This window comes from Morus notabilis, unplaced genomic scaffold, assembly GCF_000414095.1.
Source record: "Morus notabilis unplaced genomic scaffold, ASM41409v2 Scaffold223, whole genome shotgun sequence".
NCBI classification, from domain to species: Eukaryota; Viridiplantae; Streptophyta; class Magnoliopsida; order Rosales; family Moraceae; genus Morus; species Morus notabilis.
Genome location: NW_010366650.1, coordinates 427624 through 446002, shown reverse-complemented (window position 1 = coordinate 446002; position 18379 = coordinate 427624). Strand labels below are relative to the sequence as shown.

The window sequence follows — 18379 nt, the reverse complement described above, 5'->3', positions numbered from 1 at the left end:
TTAGAGGAGGATATTTTAGTGAAAAGAAAAGACTCAGAAAGAGATAAGTTCGACCAATGTCCCACTGATAATTCGCTGGTCTCTTGCCAGATCGAGTTCAAATTCTCGTGAACAGTGAAAAAAAAAGGTTCGAGCAATTTTTTTTTGAGATGATCAGGGTATATAGTATATAATACAAATAAACCTTGTAGAGTTTGGTAGGAATTAATTTTATTTTTGCATCTCTGCCGAACTGTACAAACATGGTGGTGTTATATATTAATTAATAAGAAAATTATAGCATTAATCTCTCTCCTTCTCGCGTTAAAGAAATCCCAAAAATTGCAAGCATTCAACTATGTGAATTGACTAAAGAGTTAAATCAAAGAGCAAGTGCTCTCAAGTCCCTCTCACAGAACTTCTTTTTATTTGCCTCCTACTACTACTACTACTATAATTATTGTTATTATTATTTCGTAAGACCCTTTTATAGAGTTTCTTATGCGTAGCGCTTTAGAAAAAGGGAAGTATGTGAACTGGACTAGAAAATAAAAACGTTTGTGTCCTTAAAACGGAACATGAAAGATTATTATGATCCCGTGAGAGAATGAGACGCGTGATATAGAGATGATTTAAAAAAAAAAGTAGAAACTTAAAGCACATGGGACATGGAGAGAGGCACTTATTAGCAGGCCACGTGGGAGATCAGTGGCCGGTGGAAACATTGAGGCACCAATGTTAGTATGTTAGTATACATTGCAACAATATTGACTGCATATTCTATAGACCTTATTTAAGAATATATCTCTACTAGTAAATAATTGAAAGAAAAACTTGGTTTTTGCAAAAATTTATACAAATACAGTTATAGTCTGTGTTGAGGGTTCCTGAACAAATTAAAAATGAGACGGAGGAGTTGAAGATCTGAGGAGCATCTTTGGAATCGCCAACTAGAGTCTAATATTGTGTGTGTTAAATTAATTATAGTTATAAAACAACTAATTACTACCAACTATTTGACTTGATGTGCATAAATTACAAGGACACAGATAACAATATCTTTTTAATAAGATTAGATTACTAATAAGATTAGTTTAGTAGTAATAGTAAAAAAAATTAAATGCAATTAGAGGAAAATGAGACAGCCAAAGTTGGCAAGTTATGGGGCATCTCCCTCACATGGGATAAGTGAATGCGGACAATCCGGGTCAAGGTACTTGGACACAGGCTTCTAGTACTATTAGTAAACTAAAGGGCCCTTATCTTTGACTGTTTATGCCCCTATCGTTTTCACACACAACCTCAGTCCACAGGCCTCATTGTACGAGAAAAAAAAAAGCCGACTTAACAACCAATGCTTAATTATAGCTCAATGGAAGCCGTTTTTGTAATAAGCTAATTAAATCATCACAATTAGACCCTCTTGAATCTTGATTCTTTTTTTCTTTTTTTTTAATCCCATTTCTGAAATCTTGGTTAAATTTATTTCTAATAAGACATTAACATTAAAATAGCTGTAAGCTAGAGAGATTATCTATTCCATGTTCATTGTTGGACCACTCTTTTTCTTTTTTTTTTACTAGAATGTTCATATATAGGACCACTTGGAGTTGGAACGTGAGTTTTCGAAGTCTCAGGCGTTGGACCACTCTGTGTTTCAAATCTCTGTACTCCGAGGCGTGGGAAGCTAGTACTAGTTTTATAATCTTTAGAAACGTGTCGGGTTATATGTCACATGGCCATGGACAGTGTCGTGGTCCTTGGGCGCAAGCACAACAGCCCCGCAACATGCACAAAAACGACTGGCCAAACATGTTGCCGATCCATGTAAGTTTCAAAGCCACTCTTCAAAGTTACTAATATATATTGCAAAGTTTATATGTCTTGCTCATCTCATGCATATGTAGATATTTCAAGCCAATCTCTCTCCAGCTATAGCCTTTTCTTATCTGATCTCTCACCTTTTCGGTGAATCTTATTCATCTCTTACATCGCTTTCTATAGCAGTAGAATTTCTGTTCTAGATAGCAATGTGTCACCACTCTTGTGTATGACCTTTCCATGTGTATCGATATTTGGTGTTTTAATTATATATCATGCAGTTGGATATATAGCCGCGATCATTTGATAAGATATACTCGTTTTCTCACTAAGACCTTAAATTCGAGTCAGTTGTATCACTTATGTAAACAATTCGCTTCGTATATAATTTATAGATGATCATGTGAGTCTTACGCACCTTGCCTTTTAGAGTTTATATTGGTATTGGTAAGTCATTTTCTATTTCTATTTACTCTTTATTCTTCAGTTTGAGTGCTTAATTTTAACAGCGTATACAAGTAAAGTTGACACAAAACTTAATGTGTTGAGAATTTTCGTCATCTCAGTCTATATATTGAGATTTTCTATTTAATTTTTTGTGTCTCAAATGATGTGTTTAACCAACTATATTTTGTCATATCATTCAAATAAATAAGCATAGTAAAGTTAATAAAAGAACATTTTAAATTTTTTAAGTGATGTGACATGATATGATTGGTTAGATACTATTTAACTATAAAAATTAGACACGTGATTTAAATCATCTGTTTATACAAAAAACTCGTCACGCGCACTCCTATCAAACCTATAGAAAAGCCAAACATAACCTAATTCATAAGAATCATAACATAACATGGCATAGCATAGCCAGAGTTGGTGGGTTTCCACCAAAGTATATGCACTAGCTTGGCTCTTTGTTCCTTGAGCCACACCAAATGGACCTTTCATCTCAATACACATGATTTCCACGTGGCTCTATCCTATGGTGTATTAGAGCACTTAGATGTCGATTGGACCCCTAGCCAATGTAGTGTAAATTAAACGAAATGCTACTTTTAAAGTTTAGATATTCCATCCTACCACTCGTATGAAGTAAAATATCAATGGATATTTACATCAATTGGTGATAAAAGATTATTTTCATTAATTAATTAGTACACAAAAATTAAGATTTGAGTTGATGTCGCTAGTACTACTGTTATATTACTAATTAGATATGCTAATTATATTTAATACTAATAGCTGCTTTCTAACTCATCCGCTAATGGGTGACTAGTGACTAGAGAGCAAAGTACAGCTGGGCCACATCCAGACATTAGATTAGATGGGCTTTGTTGGTTTATAGGCCCAGCCCTCCACTCTCACACACAGCCTAATCCCAAAAAACACTCTGTTGTCAACTCTGAAAGACAGAAAGGAAACCGACCCACAAGTTTTTCTTTTTAATTTCCAATATTATTGTCACCGAAAATACGACTTTAGTTCAGTTTCAGTTGAGAGAATATCGTGTATGGTGAACAATTTTGGACAAGTCAATACAATTATCAAGTGGTTTTGCCTGTTTTTGTTTTGCTAACTTCCGCAATGCAACGGGACAAGATGAGGATAAGAGATAGCTTTTGATTGAAATTTTTGGCTACCGATTTGGTGCTTTGCGCTTGTCGAATCAAACAGTGTTCAAAACGGACCTTGAATTATTGAACTTTGAACAACAACTTCTCTTAACCTTTTAGAAATTTTGTTCAGTGAATGTTGTGTTTTGTAATTTTGCGGGATAATTTAATGATATTATGACGTAAAAAATATATATCTTTAATTTTAAGGAATTTTTACAGAGGAATTTGTCATTTTGCTCGAATTTTATTAAATTTTATTATATAGTCATCTTGTTTTTAATTTACTGTGATCGTGACTTAATGTGACGATTTAAAATATGTTTCTAATATTTGGTAATTAATTATTCAATTTTGTTAAGGGAAAAGGATAATTACTCAATTTCAAATTAAAGAGATGCGAAATTTATTTCTTTTCATATTTTGATAGAGAAACATCTCCCTTCGTTGAATTACTCAAAATATTCTATTATAGGTTTGCTTGAACCAAAATACAATAGAAAAATTAATCTTTGTACTTCGCTATTATAATGGGAATATGGAATGTGAGAATGTTCTTGGTCATGTAGCTTCTTTGCCTGCGGATACTAATTCTATCAACATTGTATAGTTGTAAAGTTGTTACTTTAGTTGGTAGAAGAATTTGATAAACAAGGACATAAATGGGATAGGGTTAGTTAGTCAAAATCAACAAGGACTTCCCTTCAAAAATTTAAAAGAAATCAAGGACTTAAATGATACCTCTCTCTTAGATATTTATTTTCTTAAGAGATGGTATTGAAAAAGATACTTGTTCTTTGGTTAATTCCACATCTAATTCCACCACAATGTGTAGAATTTAAATCTTTACTCCCAAGTTCAAAAAACAAAACGAAGAGTTAAAACTATTATGGTACATGTTTTTATTGATATTTAAGCGTTTATAAACATGAGATTATAAAGTGCAATCTTAACACAATCTATTTTATTTCAATAAAGAATTATCGTAAGAAAGAAATGAAAAACAACTCATCACTATTCATTTACTTGTGTATTTTGAGATATATTTTTCAAATAAATTCAATTCGTCTACAAACATTGCAACTTGTGACATTGTTTTTTTTTTTTTCATCTCATTCGTGCATATACGCAAGGGTCATTATCACTAGTTTTCCTGAACTTTAGGTTATTCTCAATTTGCCCTTCAAATTTTAAAAATTCTCACTTTACCCTTTGAACTTTTAATTGTTCTCACATATCCCCTTCCATTGGAATTTCTATTAAAAACAAACAGAGAAAAAGAGAGCAATGCAATCACATGGCTTTTCTGTTTGAATATCTATTGAAAATAAACACATAAAAAGCCCATGGGCGCACATAATGCCCTTTTTCATATGATTTTAACAAAATTATTACAAATGAGCTTAAATGGAACTAATTTAAAATGTAGGGGCTAAAGTGAGAGTTTTTAAAGTTTAAGAGACATAGTGAGAATGATCCCAAAGTTCAAAGGCACTAGTGATAATGATCCTATATGCAATTAACTCTAAAATAAGGGCTTGTTACAGGACTACCACGAGTTTTAGGCTTGGATTAACATATAGTATGACATAAACTATTACAAAAAATATTACAGCCATGTCATTACATTATATTTGGAATACCAAATATACCTTAGGATATTGGTATGTCTTCGGCCCTGATACCAATATCAGACTAAGATACCTGCCAGTACTCGACCATAAAACTGGTATCCAACTGAGATACACAGCGATATTCGACGGACAACCAATAGATAGAAGTCGCTAGAAAGCCTAAAAAATCAAAGACATCACCAATAATACGTGTAAAAGCACAAAAAATTACAAAATTCACAAATCACTACAAAAAATAAAAAATAAAAAAAACATAAAAAATCCATCGTATACCATAAATTCACCAAAATCACTAGAACCATCGAAAAACCATGAGCAATAGTCACGAAATTAAAAAATCACATACAAAATCAATGGAGAAAAGGTGTTCTCTTCATTGGCCAATATCCACTAGGATACCGGTCAATATCATGGCTGGTATCCATCGAAACCATCGTCGTTGGTGGTGGTACAACCATCATTGGCGTAGGAATATTCATAAATCATATACACAGAAAAATACAAAAAATTTCACCAAAAAACATCAAAACATATAAATCACAAATATGGAGATCTATTATGCACGTCCACCCCAACTAAGATCTTGCCATTGCTCTTGTTGCAATGCTACAAGGTTGTGTGTTTGGCTCGAGCTTCTCCACAGTGAGGCATCCTTTTCTTCCTCGACACCAACGACACCTAGGAGGAAAAGCGTAGTAATGACATATCAATTTGTCTATCGTCGGTGAGATCACCTCAGATCTTGTGTCAATAACAAAATAGGCGACGACTAGCCATGGAGAAGCAACACAAGACAGATGCAAAATGAGATGGTGGCGACGAATTGCACAACAAGATGGCAATGACCGCTTGCACAAAGATGTAGCTGAGGAATGGTGTGTGGAGCTTGGCGGCAATGAAGGAGAGGAGAGCAATGGAGACTAAAGGAAAGAGGGAAGAGGATGAGTGTAGAAAGAAACCCTATTAGAAAAAAAAAACTCTAATCTATTTGAGGGTACGTTGGTATTCTTAATTCAAAACCTGATGTGCCATATGACAGAAAAATTAACTGTTTTGTCCCCAATTGAATGATCGATCCATAGTCCACACTAAAACTCCGTGGCACACCCATTAGTATCTTTATAATACATAATAATACAAAAAGCTTCACCATATCCAGAAATCACCAAAAATCATCAAAAAATATAAATAAAAAAATTATCGATCTGTTTGATGGAGATATCTTCCACACGTTCACCACGACTAAGATCTCATTGTCGTGCTCATTACAATGCTGTAAGGCTGTGTGTTTGACTTAAGCTTCTCCATGGTGAGGCCTCATTTTCTTCCTCAACTCCGACGACACCTAGGAGGAGAAGTGCAGTAACAATATATCAATTTGTCTCTTGTTGGTGAGATCGCCTCAAATCTTTTTCAATGACAAGAGAGGAGACGACGAAACAAGGAGGAGCAACACAAGGCTATTGCACAGGGAGATGATGACGACGAATGTACTGCAAGATGGCGTCGACTGGTTGCACAAAGGTGTCACTAAAGAATGACATGATAGAGCTTGGCGGCGATGAAGGATAATGAGAGCAAGATTGATTGAAGGAAAGAGGGAAGAGAAAGAGTGTGCAAAGAAACTCTATCAGAAAGAAGAAAACTCTAATATGTTTGAGGGTATGTTGGTCTTCTTAATTCAAAATTGATCCACGCCATAACTCTGTGGATAGAGCTAGGCCGACCCGATCCTATATTTTTTAGGCTTAGGACCAGGCTGGGTCAATCCTCTCTCCTTTAGGGCCCCGGCCTAAAAATCATAGTTTTAAGGATTTTTTTAAAAATATATTATAAAATTTCAGGTTGGGCCGGATTGACCCTCTCTTTTTTAAGGCCGAGCCGGGCCACCTCAAAGTTTCTTTTAGACCGTCAGGCCTGGGTCGGATCGGGTTGTGCGGTCCAAACTTACGCCTCTATCAGCGGCACACCCCCTAAATATCTCTTTAATTTAGTCTAGGGTCGGGCTTCTAAATTAGAACGTTATTGGGCTTATTGTTTCCAAGCAATCAAGTCGACCCAACCTCGTTTTCCATTGGAATTGGACCATGGGCGTATTTTTCCAATGGAAGCCCAATTCGACGCCGTCGCGTCTCGCCGTCATTTCTAAAATTTGGATTTTGAAAAGAGTCGGACACACTCGTTGAAATCTGACGCACACTCTCTCATCATAAAATCTCCTCCTTCCTCCTTCCTCCTTCCTCGCTTCTCTTCTCTCTTCCCCTTCGTTCCTCCAAACTCTCTCATACTCACAGAAAAACGACTGCCAAAATCTCGGAAAGATACACCAAACGACGGAGAACTAGGGCCGTCTCTTCGTCTCCGTGAAGAGACAAAGGAGAGCGCAAAAATCGGAAGCCCTAGACTGTCGCCGCCGTCGTTTTCCGCTTCAGGAGAGTTAGGGTTCACGACGCCATGGGAGGAAAGCTCGGGAATCGCACAATTCGGAGGGGCCACTGAGATGTGACGAGTTTAGATTTTTGGTTTGGAGTTCGAAGCGAGTGTTTTAGGAGAGGAGAGAGAAAGTTAGAGAGAGAGAGAGATGGAGGGGGGAGGAAGGAGGATTTCGGCGAGCCCTAGACCGTGCAGTGTTCGGAGAGTTCTGGCCAAGAAAAGGCCTCGAGTTGGGGGAGTCGACGGGTTCGTCAACAGCGTGAAGAAGCTTCAGCGACGGGAGATCAGTTCCAAGCGCGACCGCGCTTTCACCATGAGCGACGCCCAAGAGAGGTTTCGCAATATCCGCCTCCAGGTCTGTTCCTTTCTCTGTTCATGTTGTTTTTGTTATTTGATTTTTATGAGTGTTCTGCAAATTTTTGGGCTTTGCCATGCTTCATTTTTAGGGCTATTGCTTGAAATTTGAATAAACGAATCGGTAGACTAGGGCTTTTGTTTTTAGATAATTAGGTTGTTTGATCCTCTATAATTTTGTGTCAATGATTAGTTTTAAGTATAAATTTAAGTTGTAAACGAAGTCTCTAGTTGTGTCGTTTTGAATTGTTTTTAATATTTTGAAGTCTTGATTTACTTTCATCAACTATTAAGTTTAGAAGTATGCTAATTTGAAATTTTGATCCGTTAATTTTGTCGTATATTGCGCTGAAAAGGTGGGTTGTTTCTCAAAAAAGCGTTGGTGTTGTTAATCACCGTCTTGTAGCTTCGTTCAAGTAAAGCCAATCCTTTTTAGTATTCGAACTTTCTCAACTTTGCATTGATGAATGAAAGGTTAGATATTGATGCATGGCTCGTTTATTCTGAAACTATGGTGAAGCAAATGCTCGGGAATGATACTGTTGTTTGTGTTTAGACTTTTATAGTTCTGCATATGATGTGATTATATTGCATGGGTATGTGTTCAGGAGGAATATGATACCCATGATCCAAAGGGTCATTGTTCAATGGTACTACCTTTTTTGCGGAAGAGGTCCAAGATCATTGAGATTGTAGCGGCACGTGACATCGTGTTTGCTCTTGCCCAATCTGGTGTTTGTGCAGCTTTTAGTAGAGGTAATAGCTTTAACCTTTCTCGTTGTAATCTTCCATAAGATTTTATGTTGAACAGCCTTGTTGCAGCTAAACTGTATTGACCAGAATTTAAAATGTTTTTATCATTGGATGCAGAGACTAACGAAAGGATATGCTTTCTCAATGTCAGTCCGGATGAAGTTATACGCAGCTTGTTTTACAATAAAAACAATGACTCTCTTATCACGGTTTCTGTTTATGCTTCAGACAATTTCAGTTCTTTGAAATGCAGGAGTACAAGGATTGAGTACGTATATCCCCCGCCCCCCTCCTTCATTACAAAATTTTAAAGAATAAAAAAAGATAAGAGAAAGTACAGAGGATAATAAATGACTGCTTGTTTGGTTGTGGTTTTGTTTGCTTTCTTATATTTCTCTCTAAAGACGCTGTTCTTTTGTTTGTTTAGATACATAAGGAGGGGCAAACCAGACGCTGGCTTTGCTCTTTTTGAATCTGAGTCACTGAAATGGCCTGGTTTTGTAGAGTTTGATGATGTAAATGGGAAAGTACTCACATATTCTGCACAGGATAGGTAATTACTATTTTTCTCATATGTATATATATTTATTTATTTCTATTTACTCTGATTCAAGACACCCTTGGCTTCTTGAAATTGATATACCTTTGTTTTCTCTTATGGATTCAGTATATATAAGGTGTTTGACCTGAAGAACTATACCATGCTATACTCCATATCTGATAAAAATGTTCAGGAGATAAAGATCAGGTATGGTTTCTTCACATGCTGAAGTTTTTAGCCACATATTCTGTGGTGCTGTTTCATATGCTTTGCATGAGCAATATTGTTTCAAAAATTTATTCCTTACTATAGGTATCTTTTCCAATTTTTTCTGTCTTACTTTCTCTAACAGTCCTGGGATCATGCTGTTGATTTTAACTAAGGCTAGTGGCCATGTTCCTCTTAAGATTCTCTCTATAGAGGATGGCACTGTTCTTAAATCATTCAACCATCTCCTCCACCGAAATAAGAAAGTGGATTTCATTGAACAGTTCAATGAAAAGCTTCTTGTCAAGCAAGAAAATGAGAACCTCCAGATTCTTGATGTGAGGATCTTTCTTGAAACTTTTTGTATTAGTTTCTGTTCCCTTGCCTTTGGATATCTGACTGGTAATTTTGCAGGTTCGTAACTTTGAGCTAACAGAAGTTAGCAGAACCGAATTTATGACGCCGTCGGCTTTTATATTTCTGTACGAGAACCAGTTGTTCTTGACGTTCAGAAATCGGACTGTTGCTGTTTGGAATTTCCGTGGTGAGCTTGTTACTTCATTTGAGGATCACCTTCTGTGGCACCCTGACTGCAATACAAATAACATTTACATTACCAGCGACCAGGATCTTATTATTTCTTACTGCAAGGCTGATTCTGATGATCCATTGTCTGAAGGAAGTGGTAATTTCTTTAACTTCATATTTTAAATACAAATGGAGTCACTCGATTTTAAACTCTACCCGGCTATAATTTTTGTCAGGTTGGGAAGTGAATAATGCTTTTAGGATAATGTGGAATCATGAATTATGACCCATCTTCACGAAGATGAAAAATTGGAGGATAAAATTTAGGTTTAAAAGTACCCACTCTAGTTTTAACATTGGAGGTATTTGTTATTTTTGAAATCCAGAATTGAAAATTTTGTTAGTCTTTATTGCCTCTAGAAGTCATAATCATATTGGATCTTACCTCTCCGAGCCTCCAACAACCCCTAGGATGATCTTGTTCAATCTTCTTGTTCAGAGGACCATTGCCTATTGTGGTTTAGAGGATGGAGCTAGGGAGTTCACCAAAACGGTAATTGGTCAGAAGTTGAGCCATCGCCTTGTTGTCTGTGGTCGACCCATTTGTTTTTAGGGGTAAATTGGGTGGTTTGATCAAAAGGGTTTCACTTTCTCCTTTCTGTAACAAAAAATTTTCCCCTCATGATGAGCATTAGTTGGTTTATCTATTTATTTATTTATTGATTTATTTTTGTACAAGTTTGTATGATTTCTAACAGTGCTTTTATTTCTATTGCAGCAGGGTCGATCAATATCAGTAATATTCTGACAGGAAAATGCCTTGCTAAAATAAGAGCAAGTAACAGCAACCCAATGGAAAACGAAAGCTGTTGTAGTAGCAGTTGCAGCTCAAAGAAGCGGACTCAAGCTGCCAGAATTCGGAGCACGGTCGTGGAAGCTTTGGAAGACATTACCGCTCTCTTTTATGACGAAGAGCGGAACGAGATCTACACGGGCAATAGGCATGGTCTAGTACATGTATGGTCTAACTAATGTGTTTTTTCAGTTTATTCCTTTGTGTCCCATTAGATTCTTTATTGCTGTTCTTAATGGTTGAATATTTTGAATTGATTGTGTTGGTGTATTGCAAGAACTCGGAACTCTGTATCATTAAATGGCCTTGTACCAAGTCGTATAATACGTGTTTAACTAAATCCGTGTCCCCTCCCTCTTATACCCTGCACTTAAGTTGAAAACCTATTTGATAGAGTGGCTTTTCTTGGCGAATATATCTCGTACACCGGTACGCGTTCTCTACATTTGATCTTTTTTTTTTTTTTTTTTAATTTTTATAATATAATTGATAAAAATATTGTCATTGTCTAATGTCTCTTCAAGTAGAGGTTGAAATGCAATATGTAAAATTTTGAGTCAACTCATAGACCGGTCAGCCTCCGCTAGCCTTTAATCTGTCTTGTCATGAATCCCTTTGTGGACAATCCGTGTGCCACTTGTTCGGGATAACGTATGAAATGATTTTTAGTTATTGTAATTTTTTTTTTCCTGGAAATTTTTATAGTAGGGACTACCATTTCACCCTGCCAATAGAAACTACTGTTATTATAGCCGTTCATTAGTATACGTTTGATGCGTGTCATGATTTGGTTTGTTATTGTGTTTTTTTATTTATTTATAAAAAATATACATAAATTGAGAATGATTTTAAATTATAATTTTAAATTTATGAATTAAATTTTAAGTTTTTAAAGGTTTGATATGTGAGCAGGAATAATTTTGTGTTACGGGTTGTAATTTTTAAAGCGAACATTCACAAATTGGATTTGAAAAACTAACCGAACAGGGATTTGAAAAACTAACCTAACAGTTTCCAACCAGTAGTAGTATGATTCAAAATTAGATTTTACTGGTAGGAAAATACACTATCATATGAGTTTCCTATTATTTTAAGCTGGAGACAGATTTTTTATGCATTGACTTGAAACATCTAAACCCCTGATCCCATTTGCGTTTTGTAAAATCTACCATACAAATTTAAGTTTGCCTCAATTAACCCAACTCCTCCCTCTTGTAAGACTCAATCAAGGTGCCAAATTATGCCGAGTGGATAAATTAGGAGTTAAAACTCGTGTGTGTGTGTGTCTATATATATATATATATATATTCTTTAGGATTTTTATGCGGACGAGCTATGCTGAACTGTAATGCATTCTCAGCTTCACATGCATTGCAAGTGTCGCCAGATTTACTTTTCTAGAAGCAAAAGCGAAGACGCCATCAGTGGAGTTATAGCTTTACGATTTGGCAATCTCCATCTCTTCTCTACCCAGTTACGGCTTCTGGATACACTAATCAATGGGCTCTTTTTCAATCTTTCCCTTGCAAAAGTCTCTTGCCATTTTTGCACTTTGGGCTTCCGTAAAAGCTTACACTTCACACCATCTTCAACCGAAACCAATAAACACGACTCTTATGGAGAATTTTATGCTTATGTATGAAAAATATATTATTGATAATCAATGACATAATATCAACCTTTAGATTCTCGTAAAATTCCGCTCCTAATATGATACATAATTAAACTGTAGATTCTCATAAAAAGTTTGTTAAATTGTATTACTTTTTCACTTTGATATCATCTAACAATTAGAAACTCAATTATTATTATTATTTTTTTAAATTCTCAAAAACTCAATTATTTTTAAAGTATTTCTCTCTCCTATCAGAATCCTCCAAAGTCTTTTTGAGTTGTAAAAGCTATGGATGTGAAATGTGACGTATGGGAGGGTGTAAATATGACACCTATACATGCTATTGAAAAAAATGACACCTACACAAGCCTACTCACTCGTCTTTGAACATGAAAATAATTTATGCATTTAATTGATCGACAAATTTGGGAAGAAATTATAAATACTTAGCAAAAAGTAATTGGGTGCTTTTAATTAGAGTACTAATTAGTTAATTCATAACTACTTTTGTAGTAAGGGAGTGTTTGGTAGATAAATCTAAAATTATGATTTTAAATTTTGATTCAGAATAATGTTTATTTATAATGATTTTGAATTATGATTCAGAATTAGTATTTGGTTTGGATGATTATGAATTATGATTCAAAATCTGATGTAATGTTTTAAATCAAAATCACTTAAGATTCTAAAACCATTCCCCTCTTAATAAGGTGATTCAAACTCCTGATTTTGAATCATAATTTTAGAATCATGATTTAAACTCAAAATCATAAATCACGATTTTAATTTTAAAAATAAAATTAAATCACATTAATTTAAATCTTCGTATCAAACGAATTTTAAATTTAGCTTTGCCTTCATAGGACGCAATTTAGATGTATAATCTGACAAAATTTTTATTTTTATTTTTATGAAAAGCAATTATAGTAGTAGTTAGAGCTTGCCGATCTATTTCAACGATTTTTATTATAGCACGGTGGGCGGTGCTACTTAGACATTCATAGTTTATGGATCATTTATTTATTCTTTTTCAATTATCAATTATATCGTATCATTCTTCACTGCAAAAGAGAGAGAAAAAGATTTAAAAAAAGCTCTGACAAAACGGATGATTATTTTAAAATGGGTAGGTTTTAGATCTTGAAAATCAAAAGTGAACTAACACACTTTTTTTTAATTAAATTAAATTATTTTCAAATGCTAATGAGGGAAAATCCCGTAAAATCTACCAAAGTTTGAATTATTTTATTCCAAAATTTTGTCCCTTTAAACAACGGGACACGACCATGTGATTTTTGAGAATAAGAGAAGGAGAGAACCAACAAGCGCGGTTGCTTTCGAAAATCGAATAATTGGAAAACAAAATATTTTTTTATATAAAAAAGAGAGGAAACTTAACTTACACATTAAAAAGAAAAAAAATAAAAAAAAGAAAAGATAAAAGAGAAAAAAGAAAGGAAAGGAAAACCGACAAAAGATAAAGAAAAGTTGTCCATCGTAGTGGGGGGGGGGGGAAAAATAGAGAGCGTGAAATTCACGCGCCATGAATTGCCGTTATAAATAGAATTTTGGGAAAAACTGGTGGTGTGGAATTAGTGCAACACAAACGCAATCGACGCGTTGGGCTTTTAATTTTATTTATAAATTTTTAATTTAATCCAAAAAAATCTTTTTTTTTTTTTTTGGTGTCTTATGTAGGCTTCTTATGGCTAAGCAGCAGTAGTTACCACTACCAGGACTTTTATTTATTTTTTATTTTCCATTTTTTTTCTAGCTTCTTTCACACTCATTTTCTTCTTCTTCTTTTTCTTCTTCTTCTTCTTCTTCTTTGTCTTTCAGTGAACAGAAATACAGAATTTGAGCTCCGGATTTTCTACTTCTCTTCGCGCATTGACTCGCCAAAGGTAATCAAAGCTAAATATTTTGCTTCTCTGTCTTCTTCTCATTTTCATTTCTTTTTCTCTCGTCTTTCGCTTCGCGATGGGTTTGGGGATTCTCCATTCTCGTTTCTGCGCTGCATTCACGATTTCGGGCTTCGATTTCGTTGTTTTCCGAGTGTTTTCGAGTCATTATGAGCTTAATTTAGTGGAAATGCCGGTTTGTTTCGAACTTTAGATTGGTGTCGAGCTTCTCGCGGTGGGTATTCATGTTTAATTTGTTCTTTGATTTTCTTGTTTGTTGTTATTCGTGTTGGAATCGGATTTTTTCGTGAGTTAGGTTTGTTCATTGTCTAGATCTGACTGAAAAATGCCGACATTTTTGCTGTGGAATCTGAAAGATGCTTACTGATACTCGATTTATGGTTAAGTTTTAGTTTGTTTACTTTTTTTTTCTTCTTTTTGAGCATGATTTACAGACTTATAGTTGTTCTTTGAGAGCAATTTTCTAGTTTGTGAATGCGCAGAAGTCGGAGTATTAACTGTAATGATAAGTAGTTTTGGTCAAACAGTTTGCATCAATAAGAACACTATTTTATGCTTTTGGGTCTTTTTTTTCATTGGAATTAATCCGGCGGACATAATAGTTACGGAAAATTTCGGCAACCTTCATTTTTTTGAGTAATATTTAATTCAAACATGATATCGAAGTGAGCTATTCTAGTATTCTTACGTAATTTTGTTTTCAATAATCGTTCAGTATATTCCTGCTTCAGTCGTAAGTGGGTTGAAAATGGTGGGTCGTGTAGATGGTGATGCACCTCTTGATTATGCTGAAATCCAGATTTTATGCTTTTGGGTCTTTTTTTTTTCATTTGAATTAATCCTGCGGACATAATAGTTACGGAAAATTTCGGCAACCTTCATTTTTTTGAGTAATATTTAATTCAAACATGATATCGAAGTGAGCTATTCTAGTATTCTTATGTAATTTTGTTTTCAATAATCGTTCAGTATATTCCTGCTTCAGTCGTAAGTGGGTTGAAAATGGTGGGTCGTGTAGATGGTGATACACCTCTTGATTATGCTGAAATCCAGATTTTTCCAGCCCAGAACAGGTTCCTGTTTTTCCTCAATAGCTATTTGTGATCTCCTAATCTTATGAATTCCCTAAAATATGCTATTTTTTTTTTTTTTTGGTGGGTTTGTATGGATGTGCTTCAGGTATGAGGCGAGTGTTTGTAGCAACGGAAACATAGAAAATTTGGAAGCTGGGCTTCTAGAATTACTATTGCCACATTTACCAAAAGTAAAGGAATTGTATTCTAAAGGATCAAATTCTACATTCAAACTTTCACTATTGGGAAATCTGAATGCTGCACCTTGGTTTACAAAGTCAACTTTAAACAGGTTAGAATTGGTTTAAGTACTTCTTTTCTTGCCCTTCTTCTTATTCTGTTCTATAAGGGCTTTTGGAGCACTTTTGTTTCCTGATGGTGCATTCCTTTTTACTCATCAGATTCTTACAGATTGCTAGTTCGCCAGATTTGGTACATGTCACCAGTTCGATTAAAGATGAGATGTCCCAATTGGAGGAAGCCAGAAAGTTTCATCTGTCTTTGTATGGGCAGGTGATCCAATCTTCCGCTCTTTAAAATTTATGTTCCATCTTGTGTTGATGCAGAGAAATGGTGATTCTTTTTTTTTTTTTTTTTTTTTTGGGGGTAAAGATTATCTGGCTAATTAGTAATTAGTGTGTATTGTTGGTTGGCAACAGCCTGAGGTCGAGAATGCATCATCAGATACTTCAAAGTACGTCATTGTAATTTTTCATCATCATTTAATTTATATTCTTTTCTTTTTCTTTTGAAGGAATTTTGATTTCAACTCTCACTAAGTTGTGGAAATATATAACATCAGGAATGAGCTTTTGCGAGCTATGGACTTGAGGCTGACAGCATTGAGAACGGAATTAGCTGCTAGTTTCTGCAAAGATGCTTGTTCTGTATGCTCAACCAAAGAGATTTTTGATTTGGCCAAATTTACTGAACACTTTGGAGGAACGGATTTAAAGTATGTTGCTCATCAACTAAAACGTGGGCAATAATATCTTACTTTGTTAAGTTACTTTTCATCATAAATGTTCTTACAAAAAGCACATTACATGGGATGTTGCAGGAACTCTATGCACAATTTTTTGGAGGTGAATCAAGAGAGCGAAAGTGGGCATCCTCAAAACGAGGGCAAGGGCTCATTAACAGGCCATTCAAGGAATGATGAAAATAAGACAGACAGAGATGTTCAGATATCAAAACCAATGTATTCAGACACACCAGTGAAGTACGGCGTTTCACCTGCAAAAGCTGCTCAGGTTGAGCGACAGACTTCGACAGAAAGTGAAGAGTCTTCTGAGTCGAGTGATGAGGACAGACCATCTGCAGAAAGAAGTCGAGCTCTAATAAGATCTGCATCACCCAGAAGGTCAGCATCTCCAATGCGGAGGGTACAAATAGGAAGAGGTGGATCTCGCAGGGCAGCTGCATTGACCATTAAGAGCCTAAGCTATATTCCAGCTCGAGATAAGAGTTTTCCGTATAGAGATTTAGCTGGAAATAGTAGTGAGGAGGAGGGATCTGAGCAAGCAAACAAAAAACCTGAGACTCATGTACGAAGGATGTCTGTTCAAGATGCAATAAATCTTTTTGAAAGCAAGCAAAGGGATCAAACTGGAGATAGTCAATTAAGGAAATCATTATCAAATATATCAATATCTGCAAATAAAACTGTGCTGAGAAGATGGAGTGCAGGAATGGGAGATGCTTCTGCTCCATGCCAACCTGAACCTGAAGACTTTGGTCCTATGACTTCTGATGATGTAGCAACTGATGAGAATTTGAAGTATACAGCAGAAGTGAAATCAGAGTCGGAAACTGCACCCACTGGCGAGGAGGGCGTTGAAACCCCTGAAATTTATGTAAATTTAGAAAGATTGGAAAAGAGTTCATCTGACCCAATAGACATCCAAAAAGATACTAACATGGCTAGCGAAGAAGAGAACAGTATCAAAAAATCAACGGCAGCAACTGAATGGAATCGACGCAAGGAAGCAGAGTTGAATCAGATGCTGATGCAAATGATGGAATCTAAGCCTGTCAACTATACAAAGACACAAAATAGCAAAAAACAAAGTGTTCCTTCTGGACAGAGAGGTGGATTTTATGATCACTACAAGGAGAAGAGGGATGAAAAGCTGCGAGGTGAGAATTCTAGGAAGAAAGCAGAGAAAGAAACTCAATTTAAAGTGATCCAGAAAATTCTTGACGAGAGGAAAGCTGAAATGGCTTCTAAAGATGTGAATGATGTTGATAAAAATTCTGCTGTGCGGAAGTCCCAAAAATCACTTAGAAATTCACCTCAACCAGCAAACCTCAAAAAGGAAACTGTAAAAGCATCTGCCGTAAAGAAGAATTCGCCTAGAACATCACCCTTGCCTCCCACACGCAAGTCGTGGCCATCAACACCACTGGCAAGAGCCGCAGGCACGTCACCAGCTAAAACTCCTCTTGGCAACTCTTCTGCTGGTACTACCCCGACACGTCGGAAAACGCAGCAAACATCATCACTTCCTCGAGTTAGCCCCAAAGTGGAAAGGCCCCAGCAGCCACAAAGAAGTGTGAGGGAACCTCTGGTTGAAAGTGGCAAGAATACGAAGAACGTGAAAGGTGTTTCTGAGAAGCCGCAGCAAGCACTGAAAAAGAGTACTAAAACAACAAAAGTGAAAAAGGTGACAGCTTCTGAGGATTGTTCAGATGTAGTCCCAGCAAAGCCTGGTTTGTATAACAAGGTAACCAGAAAAAGCACTGTAGTGCCTGTGGAAACAAAACCTTTTCTTCGGAAGGGTTCGAGGACTACCCCTGGTGTCAGTCCTACCCCTGGTGTCAGTCCTACCGTTAACAAGACAAAAGGTCCTTCCCAATCCGAAGAATCTTTGAAAAACAGTGGGACTATCACTGAGGCACGAGAAACTGAGGTGGTTGCTAGTGTTTCCGAACTGGTGAGTCAGCATGAAGAGGGGGATGTCACACCATTAGATAATCCGGATGCTGCCATGGAATTAGAAGCTCCTGTACATACCAACCAGGGATTTAGTGGGGTAGCCTGCTGATGGTAA

The 18379-nt window shown here is 36.0% G+C and overlaps 2 protein-coding genes across 3 annotated transcripts; both read left to right on the top strand.

The window, feature by feature from the left end:
- Positions 1-7247: 7247 nt before the first annotated feature.
- Positions 7248-11056, top strand: LOC21400126. Of its 2 annotated transcripts, none has more exons than XM_024173942.1 (8): positions 7248-7835; positions 8443-8590; positions 8705-8855; positions 9015-9140; positions 9255-9335; positions 9481-9673; positions 9750-10020; positions 10645-11056. In XM_024173942.1, exons 1-8 carry the CDS (start codon positions 7629-7631, stop codon positions 10893-10895), a joined length of 1428 nt encoding a protein of 475 aa, XP_024029710.1. In that variant the 5' UTR covers positions 7248-7628; the 3' UTR covers positions 10896-11056. The 2 variants fall into 2 exon arrangements, with proteins under 2 accessions (XP_024029710.1, XP_024029709.1); XM_024173941.1 differs by having other exon boundaries at positions 7249-7835; positions 10642-11056.
- A 4170-nt stretch (positions 11057-15226) lies between these two features.
- Positions 15227-18373, top strand: LOC112094036 (serine/arginine repetitive matrix protein 1-like). The gene is made up of 6 exons (XM_024173966.1): positions 15227-15326; positions 15433-15618; positions 15728-15839; positions 15986-16020; positions 16129-16281; positions 16387-18373. The coding sequence occupies exons 1-6, from the start codon at positions 15256-15258 to the stop codon at positions 18371-18373; spliced, it is 2544 nt and encodes an 847-aa protein (XP_024029734.1). The 5' UTR covers positions 15227-15255.
- The last annotated feature ends 6 nt before the right edge of the window (positions 18374-18379 follow it).

What these genes read in the sequence shown, in the direction of transcription:
- LOC21400126 (XM_024173941.1), top strand. Translation starts at nt 7,629, where the DNA reads ATGGAGGGGGGAGGAAGGAGGATTTCGGCGAGCCCTAGACCGTGCAGT. An exon ending in TTCGCAATATCCGCCTCCAG is followed by an intron (nt 7,836 to 8,442) that starts GTCTGTTCCTTT and finishes GTATGTGTTCAG; the next exon opens with GAGGAATATGATACCCATGA. An exon ending in TCCATTGTCTGAAGGAAGTG is followed by an intron (nt 10,021 to 10,641) that starts GTAATTTCTTTA and finishes TTTCTATTGCAG; the next exon opens with CAGGGTCGATCAATATCAGT.
- LOC112094036 (XM_024173966.1), top strand. Translation starts at nt 15,256, where the DNA reads ATGGTGGGTCGTGTAGATGGTGATACACCTCTTGATTATGCTGAAATC. An exon ending in GCATCATCAGATACTTCAAA is followed by an intron (nt 16,021 to 16,128) that starts GTACGTCATTGT and finishes ATATAACATCAG; the next exon opens with GAATGAGCTTTTGCGAGCTA. An exon ending in TTTGGAGGAACGGATTTAAA is followed by an intron (nt 16,282 to 16,386) that starts GTATGTTGCTCA and finishes GGGATGTTGCAG; the next exon opens with GAACTCTATGCACAATTTTT.